The sequence below is a fragment of the Somniosus microcephalus genome, chromosome 21 (genome assembly GCF_052327205.1).
Source record: "Somniosus microcephalus isolate GS21.2 chromosome 21, FLI_Smic_1.0, whole genome shotgun sequence".
Classification (NCBI taxonomy): Eukaryota; Metazoa; Chordata; class Chondrichthyes; order Squaliformes; family Somniosidae; genus Somniosus; species Somniosus microcephalus.
Window position 1 is genome coordinate 42215229 of NC_141007.1, and position 27929 is coordinate 42243157.

The window sequence follows — 27929 nt, forward strand, 5'->3', positions numbered from 1 at the left end:
TTGCCAGATCTTTGCCCACTCATTTAACCTATCTATATCCCTTTGCAGCCTTCTTATGTCCTCTTCACAATTTATTTTCCTACCTATTTTTGTGTCATCAGCAAATTTAGCAACCATATCTTTGGTCCCTTCATCCAAGTCATTTATATAAATTGTAAAAAGTTGAGGCCCCAGCACTGATTGCTGTGGCACACCACTCGTTACATCTTGCCAACCAGAAAATGACCCATTTATGCCTACTCTCTGTTTCCTGTTAGCTAGCCAATCTTCTATCCATGCCAATATGTTACCCCTTACACCATGAGCTTTTATTTTCCGCAATAACCTTTGATGTGGCACCTTATCAAATGCCTTCTGGAAATCTAAGTACAGTACATCCACCGGTTCCCCTTTAGCCACAGCACATGTTACTTCCTCAAAGAACTCCAATAAATTGGTTAAACATGATTTCCCTTTCACAAAGCCATGTTGACTCTGCCTGATTACCTTGAACTTTTCTAAGTGCCCTGCTATAACGTCTTTAATAATAGCTTCTAACATCTTCCCTATGACAGATGTTAAGCTAACTGGCCTGTAGTTTCCTGCTTTCTGTCTCCCTCCCTTTTTGAATAAAGGAGTTACATTCGCTATTTTCCAATCTAATGGAACCTTCCCTGAATCTAGGGAATTTTGGAAAATTAAAACCAACGCATCAACTATCTCACTAGTCACTTCTTTTAAGACCCTAGGATGAAGTCCATCAGGACCCGGGGACTTGTCAGCCCACAGCTCCAACAATTTGCTCAGTACCACTTCCCTGGTGATTGTAATTTTCTTGAGTTCCTCCCTCCCTTCCATTTCCTGATTTATAGCTATTTCTGGGATGTTACTTGTATCCTCTATAGTGAAAACCAATGCAAAATACCTGTTCAATTCAACTGCCATCTTATTTTTCATTATTAATTCCATTATTAATTAGGTACAAAAGCAAGGAAGTTATGCTAAACCTTTACAAATCACTGGTAAGGCCTCAGCTGGAGCATTGTGTTCAATTCTGGGCACCACACTTTAGGAAGGATATCAAGGCCTTGGAGAGGGTGCAGAGTAGATTTACTAGAATGGTACCCGCAGTATTTTGCTATTGTTTTACTAGAATGATACCAGGAATGAGGGGCTTCAGTTACGTGGAGAGACTGGAGAAGCTGAGGTTGTTCTCCATTGAACAGAGAAAGTTAAGAGGAGATTTGATAGAGGTATTCAAAATCATGAACGGTTTTGACAGAATAAATAAGGAGACATTGTTTCCACTGGGAGGAGGGTCAGTAACCAGAGGACAAATGAGCATGCAGGTACAGCAAACAATTATGAAGGCAAATGGCACGTTGGCCTTTATTGCTAGGGGGTTGGAGTACAAGAGTAAGGAAGTCATATTGTATTGTACAAGGCTTTGGTGAGACCACAGTTTGGAGTACTGTGCACAGTTTTGGACTTCTTATCTAAGGAATTACATACGTGCCTTAGAGGCGGTGCAACGAAGGTTCACTCGATCAATCCCGGGGATGAGAAGGCTTTCCTATGAGGAGAGATTAAGTAGATTGGGCCTGGAGTTTAAAAGAATGAGAGGTGATCTCATTGAAACATATAAGATACTGAGGGGGATTAACAGGGTAGGTGCTGGCAGGTTGTTTCCCCTGGCTGGAGAGTCTAGAACTAGGGGGCATAGTCTCAGGATAAGGGGTCGGCCATTTAAGACTGAGATGAGGAGGAATTTCTTCACTCAGAGGGTTGTGAATTTTTGGAATTTTCTACCAAAAATCGTTGAGTATATTCCCAGCTGAGATAGATAGATTTTTGGACTCTAGGGGAAATCAAGGGTTATGGGGGATCAGGCGGGAAAGTGGAGCTGAGGTCGAAGATCAGCCATGATATTATTGAATGGCGGAGCAGGCTCAAAGGGCCATATGGCCTACTCCTGCTCCTAATTCTTATGTTCTTATGAAACAGATTTAAAATAATTGGCAAAAGAACCAAAGGGGAAATGAGGAGAATATATTTTTAAGCAGTGAGTTGTTATGACCTGGAATTCACTGCCTGAAGGGATGGTGGAAGCAGATTCAATAGTAACTTTCAAAAGGGAATTAGATAAATACTTGAAAAGGGAAAAAATTGCAGGGGCAGGGCCATGGGGAAAGAGCAAGGGAGTGGAACGAATTGGATAACTCTTTCAAAGATCCGATCCAGGCATGATGGGCCGAATGCCCTCCTTCTGTGCTGTAAGATTCTATATTTCATGCTTATTTATTCTGTACCACATATATACAGGAAACTGTGTTATATCCGGCACCGACGGGACCGAGCTGTTGCCGATCTATCAAAACTGCCGGACATACAAAGTTAATGTTGAAGCATACGGAGGTTTTCATCTCCGTATCTGACAACACTGTTGCTTAGCAACAGCTTGTAAACAGTCGGCCCGTACCTTGGAAGCGTCTCTGTAGCTTAGCAACAGCTTCAGAGAGACTTTCCAGAGCTCGACTGTTGAAAACAAAGCCACGAGAAGAAAAACAACCTAACAAAACGGCTCCTGATTTCTGCCGGTAGATCGAGGTTTCTGGACATACAACCTCCGGATAAACCAAAGTTTCCTGTACACACAATTAGAGGGCAGGCAGACAACAGCTTTCAGAAGTCCACCAATAACCACCATATAGGAGCAATTCAATGTCACCATATAGTACCACTGTGATTGGAACTCAATATTTTATGATTATGACAGCAAATCTCTATTGTGCTTCTCAGCAACACATGTTATGCCACCAAATAATAAAGGCTTTTCCCAAGCAGATATTTTGTTTTGTACATACCTGCCCTTCACCACCGCCACTGATTATTTTCTTGCAATCACTAGTAGCAGCAATTGCTGTGGCACCATCATGATGAGCATTATTGATTGTATACATTAATCTGCCAGACTCTGGTGTAAAAGCACGAATCTTCCCATCATTCCAAGCTATGGAAATTTCATATTGGAAAAAAAACTCAGAAAATAAGGGGAAATGTATCAAATGTAGGAGAATGAATTCTAGTGATTTTAACAATTAGAATACATTCCATTGCCTACCACTAATAATGCTCCTCCCATCATGCAGAAATTCAATGGCATTGCAGGTCATGTTTGGCACAGCGATTCGCAGAAGCTCTTTATTGGTAGGGGTATGCCAAATTCTTATTTCACTCTTAGAGCACGTTCCAAACAGGTCTGAGGTTCCACTATATTTGGAACAAAGAGATAATATTTAAAGAAATCTTTCTTCAAGACTTCGCTTCAAAATCAGTTGCAAAGAATCATGGTTAATTAAAATAAAATCCTGTACATTTCTTTTGGCTTTTTTGCACGTATTTTTACAAAAGGTAAGCTTTGCCAAATTAATAGCTTGGAAGAGGTGTTGAATTGTTTAGTACAAGGATTGAATTAATATAGTATAATTAGTAATGGTAGAGGTAGAGGGTTCCGCTCTCAGAAAATGTTTTGCAGCCTTTGATCTGGATCTCTTCAACTGCCTCTTGCTCCACGTTGTCAGAGTCCAGAGTCTTTCCTGACAGGTGGGGCTGATTTTCCTCATCACAATGCCAATGTGCACCAGTTTGTGTGACGTTAGTATGAGGGAAAAAGAGTAGAGACCTGGAATGTCATGTCTCCGCCTTGTTTGCCCTTTACATTCATTTCTGGTGGTTTAAATAACACAGGAGCATTGTTCTGATGTCTCCTGTATCTTTTTCCATCTTTAATGCTTGCCTATGGCAACTCAAATCAATACCCAATGTAAGTGGCTGTCCAGGTTTGTTAGATGCCAAGTAGCACCTATAATTCATTTACAGTTTGGAGGCCATTTCTGGTCCATGTTTCCTAATTTTTTGTGTGGTTTTTCTCTTGTCATGAGCCTTTGAGCCAATTGTTTCAATATTTTTTGTTCCCAGCGCTATTATAGAACTCAATGGCTTTTCCAATAAGAACTGGGAAAACCATTGATTTACCTACCTGGTAATGACTTTGGGGAAGTATTTTCAAAAGGTTCGGGTCAGGAGAGAACCTGATGTAGAGCTGTGCTATCTGCTGCAAGGACATCCGCTGCTAACATGGACCATAGGGCTAGCGCAGTCTTAAGCCTGCATACGGGGCTTCCTATCTCTTCAGTTTTGTCTGTCACTTCTTAATCCTCTGCCTCTTCAGCCTTGGAAAAGTCAACTAATGGGTTGAGATATCTATTGTGTCTTTCTGAAGACTTTCATAATTTTGTCATTGTGGTGCACCCCTTTATTGTTCCCACCTCTTTAAATTTCACTGGCATGCAATTGTCCTCTCCCACAACTAGTGTGCTCTTTACACTTGCTCTGAGCTGCACTTGAATCTGTGAATATGATACAAATGAGCTGACCCAGTAAATTTGACTGCTGTTGGCACAATACCATTCAAGTAGAATTAGATTCCATTTTAAACATGTCTTGCACCTGCAGAGGAAAATCATCCCCCTGGTCTGTACTCCTGTCATTTCTCAACTTATCAGACACCTGGGTCTTTGCCACTGTGTTTCTCCCTCCAGCATAAGAACTTAACTTTATTTAAGATCTTTAAAATTCAGTAATGTTGAATAAGCAATTGGATGAACCCTTAAGGTATTGTTCAAATCGTGTTTGCCATAAGAAGATTTTGAAAATAAAATATTTTGAAAACCTTTTTTGTTCAGCAATGCAGATGGATAACAGAGTGTGTAATAGTCCATAAATGCTACAAGTGCCACAAACTTACCAGGGAAATGCTACATCAAGGACGGAGTCAGAGTGACATGTAGCGACCAGCTCCTCTTTGAACTCAGTGTAGTTAAATCGATATATCTGGGAAGTAATAGTACCAACAAAAAACTGGTGTCCTTGACCACGAAGACTGATTGAAGTAACACCACCGTCCACCTGCACTTTTCTGGAATGAAAACAAAAATTCTCCCATTGTGATCTTAAAATAGTTGGTTAAATGCACAAATTGCAATTATGTACTGGACTGAATAGACATTATTAGACAGAATGAAATATGCTGTGTCCAGGGCATTACAAATAGCTTCATCTAGTTTCTTTAGTATCTAATATAAATTGAGGTTACTCCATCAGTGATAGTCAAATATGGCAATTTTATTGAAATAGAAGAGTATTAGAAATATTTCAAAGAGAGGCTGAAAATAAATTTAATTTGCGACATAACTTAAAAACTTTGCATCCAGTCAAAAAAGGTTAAGATTGTAATATAATGCAAACACTTGAAACTAAAGTTTGAAGAGTTTTAAAAACAAGTCTGTCGGACAGCAACAAAAGTAACAATACAGTTCCAATGTTATTCTAATGTTATGACATCTTTAAATTAATGGATAGAAAATCATAGGCTGTGCACCCATGATTTCCCAAGCTGTATTCCCTGCAGGTGCCACTACCAGCTGCAAAGAATATGAGGAGAACTCCCCGTTTTAATGAAAATATGTTCATACCCCTGCCACAGAAGGTGTAGAAAATAAGGGAGACTATCTGGATCTGAATAATACATCCTGTTAAAGCAAAGGTGCAAGCTGCCTGGATGGAGGCAACTGAGTGAGTTATGGATTCTCTTACAAATATGCAAGATGTTTAGCAGTTGTCAGCAAGAGTGCTAAGGTAAATGAATCTAAATTTTGACAGACCAATCTATTGATGGATAGCTTGTATGACACTCTGTACATCCTCAGAAGACCGCATGTGAAGGCTGATGATAACTGTATGCCTTTTTCACATACTTTCATGGCAAGAATGCTGCAGGCTGTACATTTTATGTGTGGCACTGAAGTAGTTTGCACTGTCACACAAGCCAACAGTGCCACCAGAAACAATGGCCCCAATATTTACGGAGACGGGGAGGGAGCGGGGTAGTACGGTTGCGGGGAGAAACCCCAGAAATCCTGGGAACACGGAGGTCCTGGTGAATTTAGCAGGAGGGCCTCATTATCACTTTATTACTCCATTTCCTGCCTGGCAGCCGGCCAGATTGGCAGGTTGGCCGGCTGCCGGGTGGGAAAGCCAGTGGCAGAAGGTCTCAGCCAGGGACCGCTTGGGATGGTCTCCGGCAACTTGGAAAGATCACGGGGCAGAAGTTGAGGGTGTGGGTGGCTTCGGACCGGCAATCGGGAGGGAGACTTTGGGGGGCAGAGGTGAGGTTGACCGGCAATGGGAGGGAAGGAGAGATCGCGGGGCAGAAGGCTCGGGATTGTGGATTGGGGGGGCCGGTGGCCAGCCAATGGCAGCAGTGAGGAAAGGCTGCAATTAGCAGAAGGCTTGCATTAAGGTCCAGGGGGGAGCACTCCTGCTCCTCCTGGCTCACAAGCAGTGCTATAAAAAGCACTTACATGCTTGATCCAGCAGCTCCACTGCAGGAAACCCGGCCCGCAGCTGCTAAATTTGAATCAGGCTCCCAACTGCACTGTGGGAGCCTGATTTAAATATTATAATGACGTGTCCCGCCAGTCCACGACGGGACACAGAAATGCCACGCAACCCACCACCGTAAAAAGTGGCAGCAGGCATATACGCGGCGGGTTGAGGTAGCGTTTTGTGATTTTACCTTTTTAAACCCTCCCCCTCCACCCCGTCAACCCTCTCTCGCCCATCGTGGGTGTTTAATATCGACTGCTATGTGTGCTACATAATAATGGACTAACACAAGAATACAGAATGGCCAAAGAGACTGTCTAATTGTCTTTTCAAATTCTAATATCTGATGCAGTTTTTGCACTTTTAGGGGAAAGCAAAGATAATCATTGGGGGAGGGGCAAGCACTTTGGAAAGAAACCACACTGGAGGGAACCCTCTCAATCTCAAGCAGGTGACCAGATTTGAGGAAAGGCTGCTAGCAACCTTCCTGGCTGAAAATATTTCCGCTCCGTTTCTTCATCCTCTCTAGCAAAGGCAGTCTCTCGTCCTGCTGCATGACCTCTCCTCTTTGTTATGCAATCGGCAAGAGATGATAATGGGCCAGATTTTGCTGTAACTGGGCATCTAATGGTGTCTGCCATTAGTTAGACTTGGCCCTGCACCCTTCAGCTCAAAAGATTTTGCCCACAAAGTTGTTGTAAGTGCAAGCTGCTAACGTCGCAATGAGGGGAACAGCGCCTCTGCGGCCTGAGTGAACAGAGCAACCAACAGGGTATCTCCTTAACCAATGAGATTGAAGGATTGGCAAATAAACACAGGAAGGACTGAGAAAGAGAGTGAAGTAAAGGGTGTGAATTCAATGTCAAATCAGATACAAAAAGAAAAATAAAGACAGGGAAAGAAAGATTGGGTTAGGAGAGAAGAAAAAAAGAGACAGAAAGGAAGTTAGAAGAAAAAATTAAATTGAAAATTTGATGTTTTAAAATCTCCCTGAGAAATTCAAAACCTGAAGGAATGAGACTCCACACTTGTTATAGTTAATTTTCAGTGCCAGAGAGGTTGATTGGCAGTAATTAACAATTACCATGTCATTAAAAGGGTACTTGCGCTAATTACTAGCCTTAAATATCTGCGGCGGGTTTAGTTCATACCTATCGCGCAAATACAACAACTTCATGACATTCAATGCATGTCAATGGTGAGGCAGACAGCGGAATGCTGTTTTCACAACGCTAACGGTGGAGCGGAGCGGCGCAACTCAGACAGCAACTTTTGGATATTTGCACTTAATCATGCATCTGCTCACCTGAAGTTGTTGTACCATTTACGCATAAATAACAGCGAGCGCCATTAGCCTCACCGTTATTTTGACAGCAAATTCCGGCCTACTGATTTTGGAGACATTTGGTGGGGTATACAGCAAGACCTAGCCTGAATAGAAACATAGAAACATAGAAGGTAGGAGAAGGAGTAGGCCATTCGGCCCCTCGAGCCTGCTCTGCCATTCAATGCGATCATGGCTGATCATCCAAATTCAGTACCCTGTCCCTGCTTTCTCCCCATACCCCTTGATCCCCTTAGCCTTATGAAATATATCTAACTCCTTCTTGAATATATTTAATGAATTGGCCTCAACTGTCTTCTGTGGTAGAGAATTCTACAGGTTCACCACTCTCTGGGTGAAGAAATTCCTCCTCATCTCAGTCCTAAATGGCTTACCCCTTATCCTTAGACTGTGACCCCTGGTTCTGGACTCCCCTGCCATCGGGAACAGCCTTCCTGCATCTAGTCTGTCTAGTCCTATTAGAATTTTATAAGTTTCAGTGAGATCCCCTCTCATTCTTCTAAACTCTAGCGAGTATAAGCCTAATCGACCCAATCTCTCTTCATACGTCATTCCTGCCATCCCAGGTATCAGTCTAGTGAATCTTTGCTGCACTCCCTCCATGGCAAGAACATCCTTCCTCAGATAAGGCGACCAAAACTGCACACAATACTCAAGGTGTGGTCTCACCAAGGACCTGTACAACTGCAGCAAGATCCAAAAACCAGAATCTGTGCTTGACCATATCAAAGTGCACACAGTAGTGATTCTGGTTAGGTTATGTGGCTTGTTGCATTTCCACTCAGCTGCTGTTCTGTCTTTCTGAGAGAGATCATCAACCATTGCTGAAGACAGTAGCACTGACATTTTAGCAGCCACCTGTCCCATCAATCTAGACCGTCAAATAGTCTGTGCAAGGTGGACAGCCACCTAATGATGGCATCATGGATGGTACCAGGAGAATGGGCACAAAGGATATTGGATATTAAATTAACTAATCATTTTGCTGTGGTCCAAAACCACTTTGACATTAATGGAAAGGAAAGTATTTCTGTTCATTTAGATCATAGATGTAAGGAGTCCAGGTGGCTAAACAGGTGCCATCTATGGTGCCCTGCATTCTTCAGAACCCTGCTACCTAATAAAACTTCTGTACACTGTTGAGCTGATGCCTCCCTTCCATAGGGGAAGTGATGGATGTGTTTTGCTTCTTACGAACATGGCGTCAGTAACTTGCTTGATGTACCAATGAACAACAGACTGGCAGATTTGGAATATATCCCCAAGTTAGCTTGTGTAAAGCTTAACCCAATGGTGATCCTTAAAGCTATGGAAAGAGACATCTCTGATCCTGGGAGAAATGCATAGCTCTATGTTGGCCTCCCTTGTGAAGTGTTGCTGGGAAAGTCATATCTCCTCTGAAACATCCAGGTAACATTATTTGAGTCTTTAAATGTTGATCCTGGGGTAAGTATAGGTGCGTACATGACGCTTGAGCTGTAATCACACCTATCTTTCTTATTACCTCATGAAGTAATCTTCCTCACATAAATTATGTGGTACTAGTGAAACCTCCCCTCAAAAAAATGAAATTTCACATACAAGAAAAAAGGGGTTCCAAAAGTTATACAATGGAAAAAAATCTTTCTTTCCTTAGCAATAGGAATTAGTGCAGTAACTAAAATGCAGAATAAACTAGGTTTTAAATAAGAAAAAATTAAACTTTGTTATCAACACTCAAACTTTCTGAAGCTTACTTCTAAAGGCCAGCCAAACAATGATGTGCCTGTTTTATATGCAGCAGCTGCTCTATGTGAGGAGCTGGCACAAACAACATGAAACTTGATGTAGGTTTTTTTAATGATAATATTTGTAGGTCTAAAGCTGGCCATTTCTTTGTCTTAAAATGTGGCGCATAGCACATCAGACACACTGGCCTGTGCACCCAATGTGGCAACCTATGCACACACTGCTAACGGTAAAATCAGAGCTGTCAAATCATCAGGATTGCTGCAAGATTTTACATCTACTACACACTGAACTTCATCTGCTTTAGTGCAGCAGCCCAGTTTCATTTAAATATTTGTATTTAGCCTTTTTTTAACAATGTCTGATTATACACATTCAAAAAAACAAAGATACTTCTGACTCCACAGGAAGTAAAGAAGGAATACACTGGGCCAGAATTTGCTGTCAAAGTAACAGTGAGGCTAATGGCGCCAAAGTCCCCGTTAAGCTGCATGGTCTGGAAGTCCCAAACAGGCCGCTCACCTGCTTTTCCATGGGAGAAACCGTGCATGCGCAAAAATTTGAATGGCCCACGCAGCCAGTTAAAGGGACTATGCAGGAAAAGAAAAAATTAGAGGGATCATTGAATGGCACTCGCCGTTATTTATGCGCAAATGGTACAGCAACTTCAGGCGAGGTGTAAACGTGGATATCCAAACGTTGCTGTCCGAGATGCACTGCTCCGCCATTAGCTGTGCAAAAACGACATCTGGCTGTCTCCCTCACCATTGAAGTGCATTGAACGGTGTGAAGTTGCTGTATTTGCATGGTAGAAACGAACTAAACTTGTCACAGAAAGTTAAGTCTTGTCCATTTCAGTCTAAGTACCCTTTTAATTACATGATAAGTATTAATTACTGTCAGTCAACCTCTCTGGCACTGAAAATTAACTATTATAAGTGTGGAGTCTCATTCCTTCAGACTTGAATTATTGTTGGAGGTTTTAAAAATGTAAAATGTAAAATTTTTAATTTTTTGAAACTTTTCCTTTCTGTCTCTTTTTTATCTCTCCCTTAATCCAATCTTTCTTTCCCTCTTTTTATTTCTCTTTTTGTACCTGATTTGACATTGAATTCACCCACTCTAATTTACACTTCTTACTCAATCCTTGGACTGTTCGTTTCACATTCCTTCAATCAAATTGTTTAAGCAGATGCACAGTTGCTTGCCCTTTTCACTCAGGTTCCAGATGCTCGGTTTCCCTCACGGCGACGTTATCAGCTCGCACTTTCAGCAACTTGCCTCGCAGGAAATATTAAGAACCTAAACCTGCAATGGCAAGTCTAACTAACACCAGATGCTGTTCGATGCCCTGCTACAGCAAATTATGACCCATTAAGGAGGTGAAAAGCTAATCCTTAACTCTGATCACAAAAACCATTTTTACATAACTCTGAATATTAATTATAGAGTAATACTGTCAAAAACCTAGGGGCAGGTTGCCTGTCTCTTGGTCTATAATGCAGTTGGTGAAATTGCTGATGGTAGGTTGTGGGAAAGGAAAACTACATTTAGAATTCTGTTTCCAAGAAAGAGTGAATAATTACGAGTGTTTAATACAACTCCAAGGTACATTAAATGATAAATGTAATTCAGCTCAACAATGCAATGTCAGTCGATTTCAAACTGAACCATAAACTGCTGATTACTGTTTTTAAAAATGGAAGTAGTGCTATTTTTACAGCAAAATGCTGCTATACTGAACTCTTTTGATCAATTTTGCAATTCCTTACAAAACACTAAGTCATTATAAGTAGTAATTTGTTAATACACAAGGTTAAAAAAGAGACACTTAAATACATTCAAACATACTTGAGTGACTTGAAGGTTGGTGCTTTGCACAGAGCTACAGTCCCATCTCCTGATCCAACAAGGAGGTCCTTTGATTTCAGTTCTACTAATGCAGTGACTCCCTGTAGATGACATGTGAGATGAAACATTCAAATTCTCATTTCACTTCAGTAATGATACTGGTACAGCAAATACAAGCATTGCAATGTGGAAAATTACAAGATCAATGCTCTCACAATATCTACAATCATTCTAATTACCTTGATAACTATTTTTTTAGGACTTTCACTTTTGGCTATTCCCCTCCTTTTTTTAAGATTCTCCATACACACACTGCCCTTACCTGAAGCAAATAGGTCCCAACCCTTTACCAATACCTCTCTGGACAGATAAAAGGAGCTTACATTTCAAAACCAAGCGACAACAAATTGTAAAATACTTACAACAAGAATCAAAATGATGTCTAATGTTTGTCCATGTCCATACAGTCTGAGCAGAATAGCAACACTGAAAGCATTCCAGAAAGGTGATCCTCCTGTGCCTATGTTGTGCTTGATGGCTGATGTCACTGGCGTTACTACCTAACTAATGAAAGACTGCAGTCCACACAACCTGTCACACCACTTATGTGCACGTGACTCTGGGTGTTGGACGCTTACACTCGACTTAGACCAGCTCCCACAGTCATATACAAGAAGCCAAGCGACAGCTCAATACACTCCTGCTGATGTACTTGCCTCCATGCCCACTAAAGTCTTTATTTTCATATGTTAGAATATAGGCCATTACTAGTTGACTATCTCCCCATCAAACTCTGCCTTGTGTACAGCAAGTCAAAATGCCCTCTTATGTACTACAGAAGAAAATAACAAGCCTGTAAGACAGAGTTGGAGGCCGAGGAGAATAAGATGTTGCGTAAACAGCTCAGCGTGGCGTCAGCTTGGTGGGATGATGGAACAATACTGTTATGAGTAAGTGCAGCCAAATGTAGCTGAACAGTCTAAAGGTAGAGCCTTTTCCTTCCAAAAGTTAGAGCTCTCATGGACAGTCGCCTTAACAGTAACTCACAAAGGTGCAAGTCTGATCATCTTGGACTTTGTGGAGGAAACAGGTTGTATTAATTGCTTGTCATTTAATGTAATACTGTAGAATAGTTATCTAAGCACAATACTGTTATTAGTCAATGTATATTAAAGCTTGCTGTTTAAACCACCAGGCCTGAATCACGCGGAGGTTATTGTTGCAGGACTAACAACTCTTTGTTGTGACTGTAACCATGGGAAATCCACTAACATCATATAACTCCTGAGATGTATACAGGAAAGGGAACCTCCCCCCTGCAACAGTTGGCCCCTCCTGAACCATTTCCACTGGTATTCTACCTTCACTGATGTTCTGTACTTCAGCCTGGTGGGCTAAATTTTCACCCATTGACTGTGAATGGGTAGAAAGCATCTAACCCCACAGATTCCATCCTAGCATCATATGATTCATCTTACATAGTGTGTGCATCTGTGTTGCTTGGTGCAAGTGTGGGTGTGGCTGGTTGGTAGCGTGGTGATTGTGACTGCTCTAGTTCTATTGGAAGATGATGATGATCTTGCTGTATGAAGAAAACAGATGATTTATTAGGAGTAAAAAGCACATACCATATAAATGCTGCACTGTCATTACATGTTCTATTATACACATGCATAATCATTGTGTGAAGACATATGTAACATATAGTGAAAATCATAAGACTACCTAAATAATTATAGTGCCCTCTACACCAATCACCAAAGACTCCATGACTTCCAAACTCTACCTGCTCAACAGATTACCCTCTTTAGATGGTGCTTGAGGCTTTTCCTGTGGCGGTCCATCACCTTTGCATCTAGGTCTATATATGTATGCACATTTTCTGTCAACGTTTTCCATTATAAATTTCTATGCCCACATTTATATTGGATACCGCCGATGTAAACTTATTATTGTAATTACACCCTCCTACCAATGAAGCACTGCAGCACTGCCATTGACAGGAGGGAGTAATTACAGCGTGCAAGTTTACATAGGTAGTTTCCACTATAAATGTGGACAGAGTAATTCATAATGGAAATATATAATAAGGACAAAATTGATGATTGGGATTGAATTATTTCTCCATGCTCTGATTCAATTATCTGTCACCCTCTAACCCCTGTTCACCTGAAGACTACACTTCATCATTCATATTATCCCCTTAATAGGTTTTCCAGTAACTAGAGTGATAAGTAAATATTTAGCTGAGATAGAACATTTCTGGATACTAATTAAGTATTCAGACATTGCCAAATCGCATGCCTATTTTCCACATTGCTTCAATTTATGCAATACTACTTGAAAATGTCACTTTGGGCATCTTGGACTGTACTACTCAACATTGATCAAACTCCCAGCTTACCAAACTGAATTTATCCTTCATGGGCCCGTAATTATTAAGAAGTCCAGTTTTCATACTGATCATCAAAATATCGCCAGTAGTAGTTCCACAGTAGAAGAAACTATCGTCCTCTGTTACCTATCAGTGGGGAAGTGAATAAACCATGAGATCAGCTGCTGTTTGCAAATGGCACATTTATGCTAAAAGTAGACAAAGTTTCAGACAGTCAATTAAATAAAAACTATAACAAGAACTGTATTTTCAAAGTAAAGGCTGACATTTGGAAATACTTCACTCCTAACTTAATCATAGCATTTGACAGCTCTCTACTTTAAAACATGATTGATGACAGAGAAACCTGATTGAGACAAAACATCCTCTAACATATGCTAAAGTTCAATGGCCTCTTCACCGAGAGGCCTCGGACACTGGAGCTTACCTGATGCTGTCTCTATTTGAGCTGCAACAATTAATTTTGGAAGTTAAAGGAACTTAGGGACAGAAGTGTGCCATTCAGCCCCTCGAGCCTGCTCCACCATTCAATTAGATCATGGCTGATCTGTACCTCAACTACATTTTGAACAGCCAATGGCTGAACCAGTAGCTTTAACTGTGGCTGAACAGTTAAGGAATTTTAAAAAAACAAGCCAATTAAAGCTGATTCAACTTGCTGTCTTTTCATTCAGTTCACCTGACTGGAGCCAACTGTCCAGTAAAGAATATTTTGTGGCACTTGTCTTGGGTCCACTTTGAATTCTATTTGTTTTACCTGAATCACTCCACTAAAACTGCCATTGTGTCTCCCAGTAAACAAAAGGGAAAAAGCCTATAGTATACAAATCCATCTGCTACACAGTCCAAAAACTTACAGTGTAGCAAAATATCAATTCCATCCCTTAATGTCACAGCAACATGTATTTAGATGATGGTGGACATCTGGTAATAGCAATGGACATTGCTAGTTTAAGCAATTATACTGCTTTGTGTGTGTGTAGAAGATGCAGAACATTTCAGTGTGAGGTGCAAGATACTTTGACAGAACAGCCTAATAACTCACAAGCAACATGGTAGGTAACAGGTCAGTTCTGTAAGTTGGTTGTGCAAAGTCTCCTCATTGTTGAGAAGATGGGTATGTGTGGTTGATCTGTCAAAAGGGGATTGGCTTATTGGGCCTAATGATGTTTTCCTGTTCCAAACAATTCTTATGTTCTTCAAGTGTCACAAATACAAATGTGAAATAGTACTCCTTCAAGATGTTATCATTTTAATTATAGCTGTACTTGGAAGGAACTGAGCACTAAAAAGTGCAACTCACTTCAATACAGTTTATCATTCTTTTTAATAGTCCAGTTTGACATTCAGTGGGACGAATCTTTCTGTTGGGTAAATCCAGGCGCCAGATACGTAGTGTACCACTACAAAAAGGAAACAAATTACACTAGAAGAATATCAGCTCATACAATTCCCTCCTTTTCATGATGTTTCAGCTGCAAACCTTCTCACCAACATATTAGCCCAGAATTTCCTGGAAGGTTTCAGCAAAATTACAGCGCAAGAGTGGAGTTGCAATGTTTTTTACCTGAGGAAATTCACATTGAAGTGACTTGTACCAAAATATCGCTACACGTGAATTTCCTCTATCATTTCCTCCCGAGTGAGGTCTGCTGAAACTCTACTCAGCTGATTAACATAGCTCCACACCCTGCAAAAATACAGAGCATGCGAGTTTCCTGCATTTACGTCCGTTCTGAACTGAAATTTAAACCCAAAGTTTTAGGATATCTAGGCCCAATGTCACTATTACTGGTGTTTTTTTAGCTATTCTTTTTATTTTACCTTACTGTGATGTACACTGTATTTTCTATATCTTTGAATGTTTTTTATGACATCAGAATCTGTTACGTTAAAAGCAAGAAAGTTTCCACAGTTGCGTTTTGTTAAACATGCTGTGCTTAATGTGCACAAGTGATGGTTTTATGGCTTCAAACCTTAATTTTCATAATATCAATAAGATAAAGAGTGACTTAAAGAAAGAAGATGATGTATGTTATGTGGGTTCCTTGATCGTCTACGCTGATTTCCGCTTGCTTTAAGCTGCTTTTTATGTTCTGGCATATGCTAATGAGATTCTCAATAAAGCTCAGCGTAAGTTGCCGTCAGTAAAAACGATGTAGATACTGACGTAAATTTCCGAGTCATTTTGCCGTACGTTGGATCAAGGAAATCTCATAATCTTCTTTTCCAACTTACGTTCCTCCCGTAACGAAAACATCATCCATGTTGTTGGCGAATGTTACAGTGAGTGCATTTCCTGAAATAGGAACAGTAGCAGGACTGCCACAGATGGATGCTTTTGTTGCAACATTCCAAATGACTACACTGTAAAAGTGACAAAGCAAAAGATTAATGTATTTATCATCATTGTGAAGTCTGACTGACATTAAACATACTAATAACCCAATCTTTTGTACAGTTTAAAACAGAAAAAAATAGGGGACTCTTTCACCTCTAGAAACTTGCTTTGAACCCTCATCCAACATCCATACACACACACTCTTCAATAGAGATCACCGGGCAGTATAAGAACACTGGGATTAATACCTTGACAAAAAATATTAATCAAGGGCATCAGACGTATCCTTAACCCCTTCACTTCAACTTTTCATCATTGAAACCATCAGGGTTTACCACCTAGATTATGCCTAGGAGTTAAGGATGCCCAACTATGACTCACCAAACTATTTCACATCAACCAGTTCAGATTGTATTAGCATTTACACGACCAACCTCCCATCAGGATCTGCACAAGCTGCTGAGTTAATGAATTAACCTTTTCTTGCCAATTATCAAAGAAGAAATCAGACAACAAAGTCATGAACTAACAATTGTTTATTAATCTTGGAATCATAGTTAGCAGCACTTAAACTTCAACACTGAGTAAGCAAATACTTAGTAAATAGGGTTAATTAACAAAATAAATAACAAGGTTACAAGAGCAGTTCAGTTACGTCACAGCAATTAGCATTAACTGCTTACTGGTTATAAATTTACAGTTGGGAACAGTGCCCGAGATTGACATAATTTTGTGAGATTAATTAAGGATTAAACTCCTTAGATAACTGATAAATTAACAGCATTAGATAGTCAGTCTATTGAATCAATTAAAGTCTATATGCTTGTAGTCGGCAATATTTTCAGAATGTATATGACCTCATCCTTATGAGCTGGCATAGATGCCATGCCATCTTCTGGGAGGATGGTGTTAGACTTCTGAGATATCAAAGTGATGAACCTCCATCTATTGAGCTGCTATTGCCCCTGGATCAGCTCCTCTTGGGTAAATTTGCCTTCTGTGCTGTTGCCTACATCTGGACTAGCTGTCTTAAATCTCACCTGCCTTGATCATCTAAGTGACACACTGCCTGTGCTTGGCTGTACAATCCTAACTTCTGTAATCTGTCTCTCTCTCAGTTGGTGAGGCACTGATTTGACAGAGACACCTTTCTACATATACTAGACAAAGAACTCCTTCTACTACAAGAGCTACTAAAACTAAGAACTGAAGACTTTAGTGTCAAATACACCATCTTACATATCCTTAATTTTCAAAAAAAGCTCCTTAATTCTATTGATCAATCTGAGTTCGGACCTTTTGGTGTCAATTGGCTTATTGGTAGCTCTGACAACCTCCAAATCAAAGAAGCACGAGCACCTAGAGTGCTAGGTCACACGTTTACTCCATAGTTTTTTAGATTATTGCTCTCAAAGGGTCTCGCACAGGCAGGGGCTCTTTACATCTCCTTTAACTTGCTATTTTCAGTCTCTGGTAAGGAATGTTTTGATTTTATAAGCCTTCACAGTTTAATAGGATAAGCCTTTATCTTTCCCAGTTTTCAATTTGACTACTGACTCCATCTTGAAGACACATTTAAGGCAATTTTAGGACATTTCTCCAACAGCTGCGATCAGAAGCAGGAACTTTGAGCAATGTTTCCTCTTCCTAACCAGTGGATAATGAGGATCATTATAGTGTGGTGTGGCTGCTGCTACAACTAAGATCACCTACTTAGCACAGACTGGCAACCAAATGTGGAACTGTCCCAGTCTGTATGGTCAGCTACTTACTGCTGTAATGAACTGAACCATCAGCAAAGATTTTTTGTATTGGTTTCTGATACTTGTTCACTTTTCTTAGGTAGTTTTTTTTACATTTAATTAGATGTAGATGCATGCATTTTGACATAATATTGTGATATTATAATTTACTTTCTCTACCTGTAATTTGCCAAAAAGATTAATACAAAGCTAATTAAATAAACCAATGCTAGTGTTAAATTAATCATTTGAAGAATAAATTATTTTGGTGTTTGGTAAATTCCCACATTGATTTCAAAGATTTTATTATGTTAATCAAGAACAAATGAAGCTTTCAATTTATTCAACCGACTTTAAGACAAAATGAATTAACATTTGTTTTGTTACATTTGCAGCTTTTCTAATGCACATTATATCAAAGGACATATTTTGGCAATTTCTAATGCTATGTTTCATTTGATTCTTAACATATGTTACCTGCCGTCATCCTGACCTCCAATGGATACCAAATAGAGATCATTTGGGGAAAATGCCAGCGCTTCAACTTTGGCTTGGTGAAGAGTCATGCTCGCATGAATTTCTTTTTCAACATAGTTATAGATGATGATATCAGCCTGCAAAGACACACAATGCCTAGCTTTCAGTCTAGATCACATTGAATACAACTAATTACAATCTTCCACATAATCTCTTTTATCATTACTTTAAATGGTGAGAAAATCCATATTTGAGAGGACTTAAAATCAAAAGTAATCACTGCTATTGGGAATTTAAAAAAAACTCTGCAACCATTAGAAGTTATTCTAGTGTCAAAGACAAGCTTAGACCGCAAGTTAATTGCCTTTAGAATAAATACAATATGTTGTTAATAGCTTTAAAATCCTGGGTTGGTAAAAAAAACTCACGTATAAATTAGATTTATTTGTGAAATAAAGCCAATAACGTACCATTTCAGGACAATACCCTTGATTAAAGAGGTTTTTGGTTGTGTTGCTATTTCTGTGTTAGGGTGGCTTTTCACACTATTTTCTGTGGGATTTCTAAATTTTAAAATGTATAGCTGCTGATTCTATTTAGCTGTACCTGCAGCAGAATGGTTTCAAATATTTCTTGAACATATTTTGTCACAATATTGCCTTTATCATCACTACTTGTACACTTGCCTGAGGTATAATCTAAGCTACATATTGGGCCAGAAATTGCGGTTGGAGGCGTACCTCCAGAGTACGCCTCCGACCCGCGAAAGAATTACGAACCTACCTGCTGGAGTCAAGGCTGCGAAAACTTGCGGTCTGAGGCCTCGAGGTAGAGGGGAGCGAAATGGCCCACGGATCCCAAGGACGCAGACAGTGCGGAAACATACCTGGGATCACAAGGGCCTGGTCCTCCAATCACAAAGCAGAATTCCATTTTAATCATTTTCGAAGGGAATCCCGTAATGAGATGTAATGGAATCCCGAAATCTAATCTAATTACAATTTATGGAATTGGAATTTTATTCGTAATTATCTTCATTCCACCAACCTCACTAAAAATTAATTTTTTTGATAATTTTAGACATTAAAACTGTAATCCGGGCCAATATTTGCAGAAACTCATTTGATACAGTGTATGTGTATAGTTTACGATCTGAAAATGTTTAATTATGCCTTAGATATCCCCTTACCTGATGCAAACAGGCTTGTGCCTGTCTGACAGACCGCAATTTCTGGATTTCGCAAATGCACAAGTGCATGCGGAAATCCCGAACTTGCGGTGGATTTCAAAGGCGGTATCGCAGCGTACCGGGCTATTATTAAGAAAAAGGCAAAACTGAATGAGTTTCCTCTTCTGGTTAACTTTTTGGGTGAGCATTGTCTTCCACAATCTGATTGGTCTGTAGGAATCACGAATTCTATGCCTCCATTACTTTTCTAATGATTGGACATGATTTTCAATCAAGGTGTTTTCCAGAATCACAACTCAGTAATCCTCAAAGGCTAGAGAGGTTGGGGAGGATAAGGAGGGATAAGGCACGATAGTCACTGACATGAATCAGTCATTCATGAAAGAAAGACTTATGAAATAATACTGAGCGGCCTGCGGGTGGCTCTGTCCAGGGAGTGTATAAATACTCGGGCACGGGCCCAGCTTACGCAGGACATTCTTAACAGGAACTAGTGAAGGACACAACTAGACCTCCATGTTGTAAAACAGTTGATTAAAGCTTTGTTTAACGCTTAGACCAAGTGCCTGGTAGTTTTCTTACATCAGTCACGGTCTCAGAAGAAGTCATTGTGACCTTGATTACGGCTGTATCACTGCTGTGGCAGGGACGGATGGGAGGTGATTCAAATATGAAATTGTAGGAAAGGTTGGCATGGATTTGGGAAGCAACAACATGTTCAAGAAAGTTAGAGAGGAAATGGTGGTTAGAGATGGGGCAGTAGTTTGCAAAGACAGAGCGGCCAAGGGTGTTTTTTTTGAGGATAGGAACAGGAGTAGGCTGTCCAGCCCGTTGAGCCTGTTTCGGCATTCAATTAGATCAAAATTTGTCAGGCAAGGGTATTAAAGATGGGGGTGATGATGACAGTTCAGAAAGCGAAAGGGACATGACCTGTCCTCACTTTAACATCAGCTAGCATAGGGCCCAGTTTAGTCAGCAGTTTAGTGGAAATTGGGTCAAGGGAGCAGGACGAGAGTCTCATGAATAAAATGAGCTCGGAAAGGGCATGAGAGATATGAAAGAAACTGGAGAAAGACACGGCTTCAGAGCTACGGCAGGGAAGGTTGGGAGTTTGGGTTGGTGGAGAAGCAGCAGGCGCAGCTGAACAGATGGTCTCAATCTTAGTGACAAAAGAACTCCATGAGCTCCTTGTGTGTTGTTGGAGATGAGGGTGACGGTGGAGGGGAAGAGGGGTTTAAGCAGACAGTTGATCATGAAGAAAAGAAGCCAGGGCTTATCTTTGTTCTCCAGTATGGATCCTGACGTAGCGTGTGGTTTTTGCAGAGGAGTGCGGCCCGACAGCACTTTATGTGATCTAGTCAAATCTGGTGCTGGAAGGCTAAATGAGTTGTGTGCCAGATATGCTGATCCCTTGGACTTGAGGGAGCAAAGATGTTGGCCATACCAGGGTGATCGACCGGGATGGGAGAGACTGAAGGTTTTTCTGGAGACAAGCGCATCAAAGGTGGACATGAGGGAGTGGTTAACCAGCTTGATGGCTGCATAAGTATTATAGCGAATGAGGGGTCAATAGCTAGGCAGTTTGGATTTAGAAAATGCAGCTGTAGGTGATTTGGGGGGCAGTTTTTTCCCCCAAGGACAGAAACAGAAGGATGTTGTCAGGGGGTGTAGGTGATGAGAGATACAAGGAAGTGGGTGTAGATAGGCCATGCTAGATGGCAAGAATGAGGGGTGGCCGGAGAGTTTATATGCAGGGAGAAGTTTAGGGAGGGCAGGAAATCAGTGAATTCAGAGGAGAGCTGAGATGAAGATGTAAATTACCAAGGATGAGGAGTCTCTCAGTGCAGAGGCTAATAGAGCAAAGGAGCGAGGACATCTCAATGAGAGACTTAGGGTGAGGCTTGAAGAGGTGGTAGATAATGAGGATTTGAAAAGGACTGCAGTGGAACAAAGTGAGGTGCTCAAAGAAGGAGAAAGCACCAGTGGAGTAGGGGTAGATAGACCAAGGTGTGATTTGGTGGTAAGAGTCACACTGCCACTATAGTACAGTAGTTTGGGCAGGGTAAGTGGTGGAAAGTATAACCTGACAGAGTGGCTTCAGTAGGGGGCAGGATTAAGCTTTAGTCAAAATCATGATGTCAAAGTAATCATCCACAATAAGGTTGTGGATGTCAAAGGTTTTGTTCACGAGTGAATGGTCATTCTGAAGGGAAAAGCGGAGAGGGGCAGTGACTGTTTATCTGCTAACAGTGTCCAATGATGCAGTGATGGTTGGGGTGAGTGGGACAGGAGGGGGGATTGGCATGTTTTACCCCTAGCAGGCACACTGGGTGTAAAGGTAGGCGACAGGGAAGTATGGAACAGTTGGGGCTGCTTTACTTCATCAAAGTTTCCTTACTTCATCATGTGAAATTATAGCTAATTTCCTTATTAATTAACTCATTGATTTGCTTATTATTATTTACTTTATATAAACACACATATATGTAATCATAATTAGCTCACAAGGCAAAGTAACCAATCATAATTAGCTTACAAAGGGTGGATGGGAAAATAAGGTAACTTGACTGACTTTAATAAAGAACACACACATCTTTCCAGCACAGACAATAGAGCATTGAAACTGAACAGTATGAGACCTTGGAAATCACGAGGCTATGGAAGTTTGAAAATAACAAGGCACAGATGGCCTGCTATCTGTACAGCAGAAGAAACCAGACTGATAAGGTAGCAAAACAGTCAGATAAGGAAGGGGCCTGTATAGAACTTAAAAAGTGATTGCATTATCCTTTGTTTTTAAAATAACTTAGCTACTGTGGGAAGCCACACAAGAATGAATCTGGGTAAGGTCAGGTGACCCAGGAGACCCTATGGAAAGAAAAGAAAGTTGAGTGTGAGTCAGTGATTGGTCCAGGGCACCTCCATAGGTTTGAATGGAAAGAAAAAGTATAAAAAGGAGATCACAGGAAGGATTAATTGTAAAGGACTGGTTCCTGACACCTAGAGGCCAGAATAGCGGACTCGAGGATTGTGCCAGAAGGCGAGGGACACTGGGAGGCGAGAATAGCAGACCCAGAGGACCATGCCAGATGGTGCAGACAACTCCTACCGCTACTTTTACTCAAGGCATAACTGGGTAGTAAGAATATGCTTCATGCTTTGTTACCGCTGCCTAAGACATCGTAAGGGATGTTGATCCTTGCTTGTACTGAATAAAAGCAAGAGAAATAAAGTTTTAATCTCTGCTACCAATTTGTTTCAACGTTGAATCTTTTGGAATCAAAGATCTCACAAAGAGAATCTTACAACAAGTTTTGAGTGAATTTGCACATGTGGATTGAACTGTGCACACTATGGTTAGCCTTTAACAAGAGCAGTTTTGTGGTTCTAAATACAAATGCTACATCTGATTAAGCAATAGTGTACCATTCATTGTACATTAAGTGGTCATGTATGAACTCGACAATTGGCTTTATTTTATGTACTTTTTTTCAGTTTCCTCATGCACCTTTCCCCAATCAAGAGTGTGCATTTCTCTGCCAATGCCACTCACCCAAGAGTTGGAGTCACTGAATGCAAAAATCTCAATGTTAACACTTTTCAACCACCGCAGTTCTAGCGCAACACATTTAATCATTCTTGCTCCGTATTTTAGCCTTCCTGTGCAAAACCAAAAGTAGGAGGAAATATTTTTAATTATGTTGAAACTACTAAAGACTAAGAAATATTCTGTCGTTTTACAATTGCTTTCCTTTCTGCTCCCTTCCCTGGATGCACGGTGGCATAGTGGTTAGCACTGTTGCCTCACAGCGCCAGGGACCCGGGTTCGAATCCGGCCTCAGGTGACTGTCTGTGTGGAGTTTGCACATTCTCCCCGTGTTTGCGTGGGTTTCCTCCCACAGTCCAAAGCATATGCGGGTTAGGTTGATTGGCTATGATAAATTGACCCTTAGTGTTAGGGGGATTAAATATGTGGGGTTACGGGGATAGGGTGGGATATGTGTTGGTGTAGGGGTTACGGGGATCGGGTGGGATATGTGTCGGTGCAGGCTCGATGGGCCGAAATGGCCTCTATCTGCACTGTGGGGTTTCTGTGATATCTCCAATTCTAGATGTTCACTTTTATTATTTGAATTTCACAGAAATCATCATGGGGAGGAGATTAGTTTACTTATTATTCAGGGCCTTGACAAGCCTTACACACAAATCCCCTTTATATTTTTGCCCTACAAACAGTTTAAATACTGGGGCTAGAAATTCGGCTGGTTAGCGCCTCCCATTAGCCCGGGCACGGCGAGAAAACTGCCTCCCGCTAAATTTGGTTTGCGGCGGCGACATGGCGTTGTGCCCTGATCTCCTTCGCCCAGAGATCGTGACGTCATCGCCGTGCGCATCGCCCCGGACCCGAACTTCGGTTTCGCCCCCTGCAGCATCGCCGGGCAAAAACACCAGCAGCTGCAGGAGGCGTTCATCGGGAAGCCAGCCGCTTCGGGGGCGATACTTAAAGGTGAGGAGGCCGAGGTAGGAAAAAAAGTACTGAAAGGCTCATTCTCTGTTTTTTTTCCCCCCAGCGCTCGATCAGCCTGGCAGTCTGCTGCAAGGCATTGGGCTGATCGATCCGGATTGCAGCTGCCGTCGGGGACCAGGTAAGTTGCTTTCCCTTGCGGAGCCTGTAGCAATGGCCCGTCCCTTTAAGGGAGGGAAGGAGCCTTCCAACGCGGCAGTGCTGCATGGCCCATTGTACAGCGCTGCTCATCTACCGCCCTGCCTGTTGCACTCCAGGCAGGAAGTGGAGCGCTTGATTTAGCTAATCTTTTCAACTTTTAAAAGTTAGCGCCCAACTGGGGCTATAATGAATTTCTCTCCCTAGTTCTTTTATACAACAGTGTCGAGTAAAGAGGAAAAAAAGTGAATTTCAAGTTCTTAATACAGTATTCTAAACATGAAATACTGTACTGAATTTCCTCAGGGTAAAAGTCTGTAAAACGATGCATTTTTCTTACCTTGAAACCCATATAAGTGACCTGTCCAGTGGCAATATATTTCCCACTCTTACTAACCGCAACGAAGGAGATATTGTTAGTATGGCTTTCCAGGAAGGCTTGTTGGCTTTTGTTCAGGTTTTGTATGATAGTTGTACATCCCAGAGGGTAAATTATATTTTCACCGTCAGGATGCACGGATAAGCCAAAAGGCACTTTGCCTGTAAACACAGAAATACAGTCTCACAGAGTTCAATCTGCATCAGAATTTAAGAATCTATTTCTCTCTCCACAGATGTTGCCTGGCCTGCTGAGTTTTTCCAGCATTTTCTGTTGTTTTTTCGGCTTTCCAGCATCCACAGTATTTTGCTATCGTTTAAGAATACTGGTATTTAATAAAATGCTATATTTTGCTTGTACCATGCTCTCAAATAATTGAATGCTTTAACCATAGCGCTGTGGCTTATCCAGGTGATTATACAGACAGTTGTATTGTCACTTATCTTGTATAATTCCACTACAGAACACTATGCAGAACACACAACGCTAATATATGTTGGGCCTAGTTATTTCTCAATACATCTGTGCTATTATAAACTATTAACAGCTTTATAGAAACATCAACACACAATAAAAGATATGAAGTGGTCTGACAATAGGCAAAAATGAAAGAAAAAATTAATATTTAATTTTTGACAGCATGTTAATAAAAGATGATTGCAAAGAGCAGTAGACGCAGCATTACTGTTGCATTTGCAAAGATAATCCAGAGGCCGTAAGCAGAGTTCAGTTCATGTTGCTTTTTAATGGCTGCTCCACACACACACTCCTAGGCAAAAGCAATCGAATACCTATACACAATACAATGATAACAGCACTATCAAACTCCATGTGCTCAGGCCAAGGCAATCGAGTACCTATCACCAATGTCAGACATAACAATTACATCCATGATTCATCACAAGGTGAGCCACCAATTCCAAATGGCCAGGCAAAGGAAGGCATTTTAAACTTGTTAATACCGAATACCATACCTTTTCATCTTTTTTCAGACAGATGGTTCAACTGGTGCCAGGCACCTTGTGTTACCTTGCCCAGGTTGGGGGAGGAGGAGTGTGGGGGGATACAACAACAACTTACATTTATATAACACCTTTAACGGAGTAAAACGTCCCAAGGTGCTTCACAGGGGCATTATCAAATAAAATTTGACACCGAGCCACATAAGATGATTTTAGGACAGATGACCGGTCAAAGTGGTAGGTTTTAAAGAGCGTCTTAAAGGAGGAGAGAGAGGCGGAGAGGTTTATGGAAGGAATTCCAGAGCTTAGGGCCTCGGCAGCTGAAGGCACGGCCACCAATGGTGGAATCATTAAAATCTGGGATGCGCAAGATTCCAGAATTGGTAGAGCTCAGATATCTCGGGAGGTGGGGGTTGTGGGGCTGGAGGAGATTACAGAGATGGGCGGGGCGGAGTGGGGTGGGGCCATGGAGGGATTTGAAAACAAGGATGAGAATTTTAAAATTGAGGCACTGCCGGACTGGGATCCAATGTAGATCAGCGAGCACAGGAGTGATGGGCGAACGGGACTTGGTGTGGGTTAGGACACGGGGCAGTGAGCACAGGAGTGATGGGCGAACGGGACTTGGTGTGGGTTAGGACACGGGGCAGTGAGCACAGGAGTGATGGGCGAACGGGACTTGGTGTGGGTTAGATACAGGCAGCAGAGCTTTGGATGAGCTCAAGTTTATGTGCAACTCCAGTGCAGTGAACTCAGTGTGCAATTATGTTTTAAAAGTGGTTGGACCAGACTGCTGGACCTACTGGGTCCCTTATAAACTTACTGGCTGCAGAGGTTTTTAAAAAAAAATGTTTTGAGACCCAGTCAGAGTTTCAAAAAACGAGCATTTTTGGGGGGTGGGCAGGCGAGCTGTGCACGATCTAAGTATCGCAGATAGAAACAGAAAATGCTGGCAATGCTCAGCAGGTCAGGCAGCATCTGTGAAGAGAGAAACAGAGTTAACGTTTCAGGTCAATGACCTTTCGTCAGAACTGGAAAATGTTAGAAATGTAACAGATTTTAAGCAGGTGCAGGGGGTTGGGGAGGAAAGAACAAAAGGGAAGGTCTGTGATAGGGTGGACGGCAGGAGCGATTAAATGACAAAAGAGATGATAGTACAAAGCAAAAGGTGATGGTAATGGGACAAGTAAAGGAACAAAAGATGAGTCTAGAAAATGCTCATTTTTTTGAAACTCTGCCTGGGTCTCTGTGGTGATTATTCTTTATGTTTAGTAAGAAGTACTGTGATTGGTTGTTTGTTTCCTGCCTTGGGATATATGTTGTAATCTCATTGGTAGTTGATGTCATGTGATTTGTGGTGGCCATCTTAAATTCAGTTCTTTCCAGCCTGTAGTTGGGACTGGGTGTTGAAGATGTGCTACAGGACTTTTAAGTTAATAAAGCCTAGATTAGAAAGGCAAATCTATTCTTTATTTCAATCTCAAAACATTTTTTTAATGGCAATGGCAGAAACATCAACAACTGCCATATGAAAAAATAAGGGCAGAGGTTATGGTCAGAAATTGTTGAACTGGATGTTGAGTCCAGAAGGCTGTAAAGTGCCTAATCGAAACTCTGTTTCTCTCTCCACAGATGCTGCCTGACCTGTTGAGTATTTCCAGCATTTTCTGTTTCTATTTCAGATTTCCAGCATCCACAGTATTTTGATTTTGCTAAGTACTGCAGCCCGCGGGAGAACTCCTGCGCTCCCAGCCCAGGAGTGCAGCTTTGGCTGGGGTGCCCTGGGTTTTACGGCCTCACACGCTGCGGGTAGCGGGGCACGCTGCTCGCGCCACGCTGTAACCATAGCGACCAGAGAGCTGCCTGAGGCTGCCATGGACCCTGCAAGGGCCTGCCAGAGGTTCGGCCTCTTACCGTTGAATCCAATGATGGATTCGAGCTGCAGTTGAGCGAGGTCCTCGGTTTCCTGGGCCATGGCTGTCGGTTGGAGGCGAGTCCCATGAGCGAGAGCAGCTCAACAGCAACGGCTCCCCGCTGTTTGTGTACAAGCAGTCGCTAGGAGACCGCGCACTGCGGGGGAGCGCGTCCCGACAATGACATGCGTAGTGAGCGGAGCGAGTTCCGACAATGACATGCGCAGTGAGGGAAGCGAGATCCGACAATGACATGCGCAGTGAGCGGAGCGAGTTCCGACAATGACATGCGCAGTGAGCGGAGCGAGATCCGACAATGACATGGGCAGTGAGCGGATCGAGTTCCGATAATGATATGCGCAGTGAGCGGAGCGAGTTCCGACAATGACATGCGCAGTGAGCGGAGCGAGATCCGACAATGACATGCGCAGTGAGGGGAGCGAGTTTTTGCGCATTGTTGGAGGATCAAGCAGGAAATTCTATATGTACCAGTTACACTGAATAAAAGTTTAATATAA

At 41.6% G+C, this 27929-nt stretch overlaps 1 protein-coding gene across 4 annotated transcripts in view; it reads right to left on the reverse strand.

The window, feature by feature from the left end:
• Positions 1 to 27633, reverse strand: part of cfap52 (cilia and flagella associated protein 52) — a 75270-nt gene extending 47637 nt beyond the window's left edge. The window contains exons 1-10 of one of the 4 annotated variants that reach the window (XM_085963487.1): positions 27413 to 27630; positions 24498 to 24697; positions 18306 to 18442; positions 15984 to 16112; positions 15049 to 15148; positions 13755 to 13871; positions 11351 to 11451; positions 4787 to 4957; positions 3101 to 3249; positions 2844 to 2989 (exon numbers count right to left, since the gene is read on the reverse strand). In XM_085963487.1, coding sequence (XP_085819613.1) covers positions 2844 to 2989; positions 3101 to 3249; positions 4787 to 4957; positions 11351 to 11451; positions 13755 to 13871; positions 15049 to 15148; positions 15984 to 16112; positions 18306 to 18442; positions 24498 to 24697; positions 27413 to 27473 — 1311 coding nt within the window. In that variant the 5' untranslated portion in view covers positions 27474 to 27630. Of the gene's footprint in view, positions 1 to 2843; positions 2990 to 3100; positions 3250 to 4786; positions 4958 to 11350; positions 11452 to 13754; positions 13872 to 15048; positions 15149 to 15983; positions 16113 to 18305; positions 18443 to 24497; positions 24698 to 27412 lie in introns of all 4 variants that reach the window. The other 3 variants (XM_085963488.1, XM_085963489.1, XM_085963490.1) reach the window with 3 other exon arrangements.
• Positions 27634 to 27929: the final 296 nt, after the last annotated feature.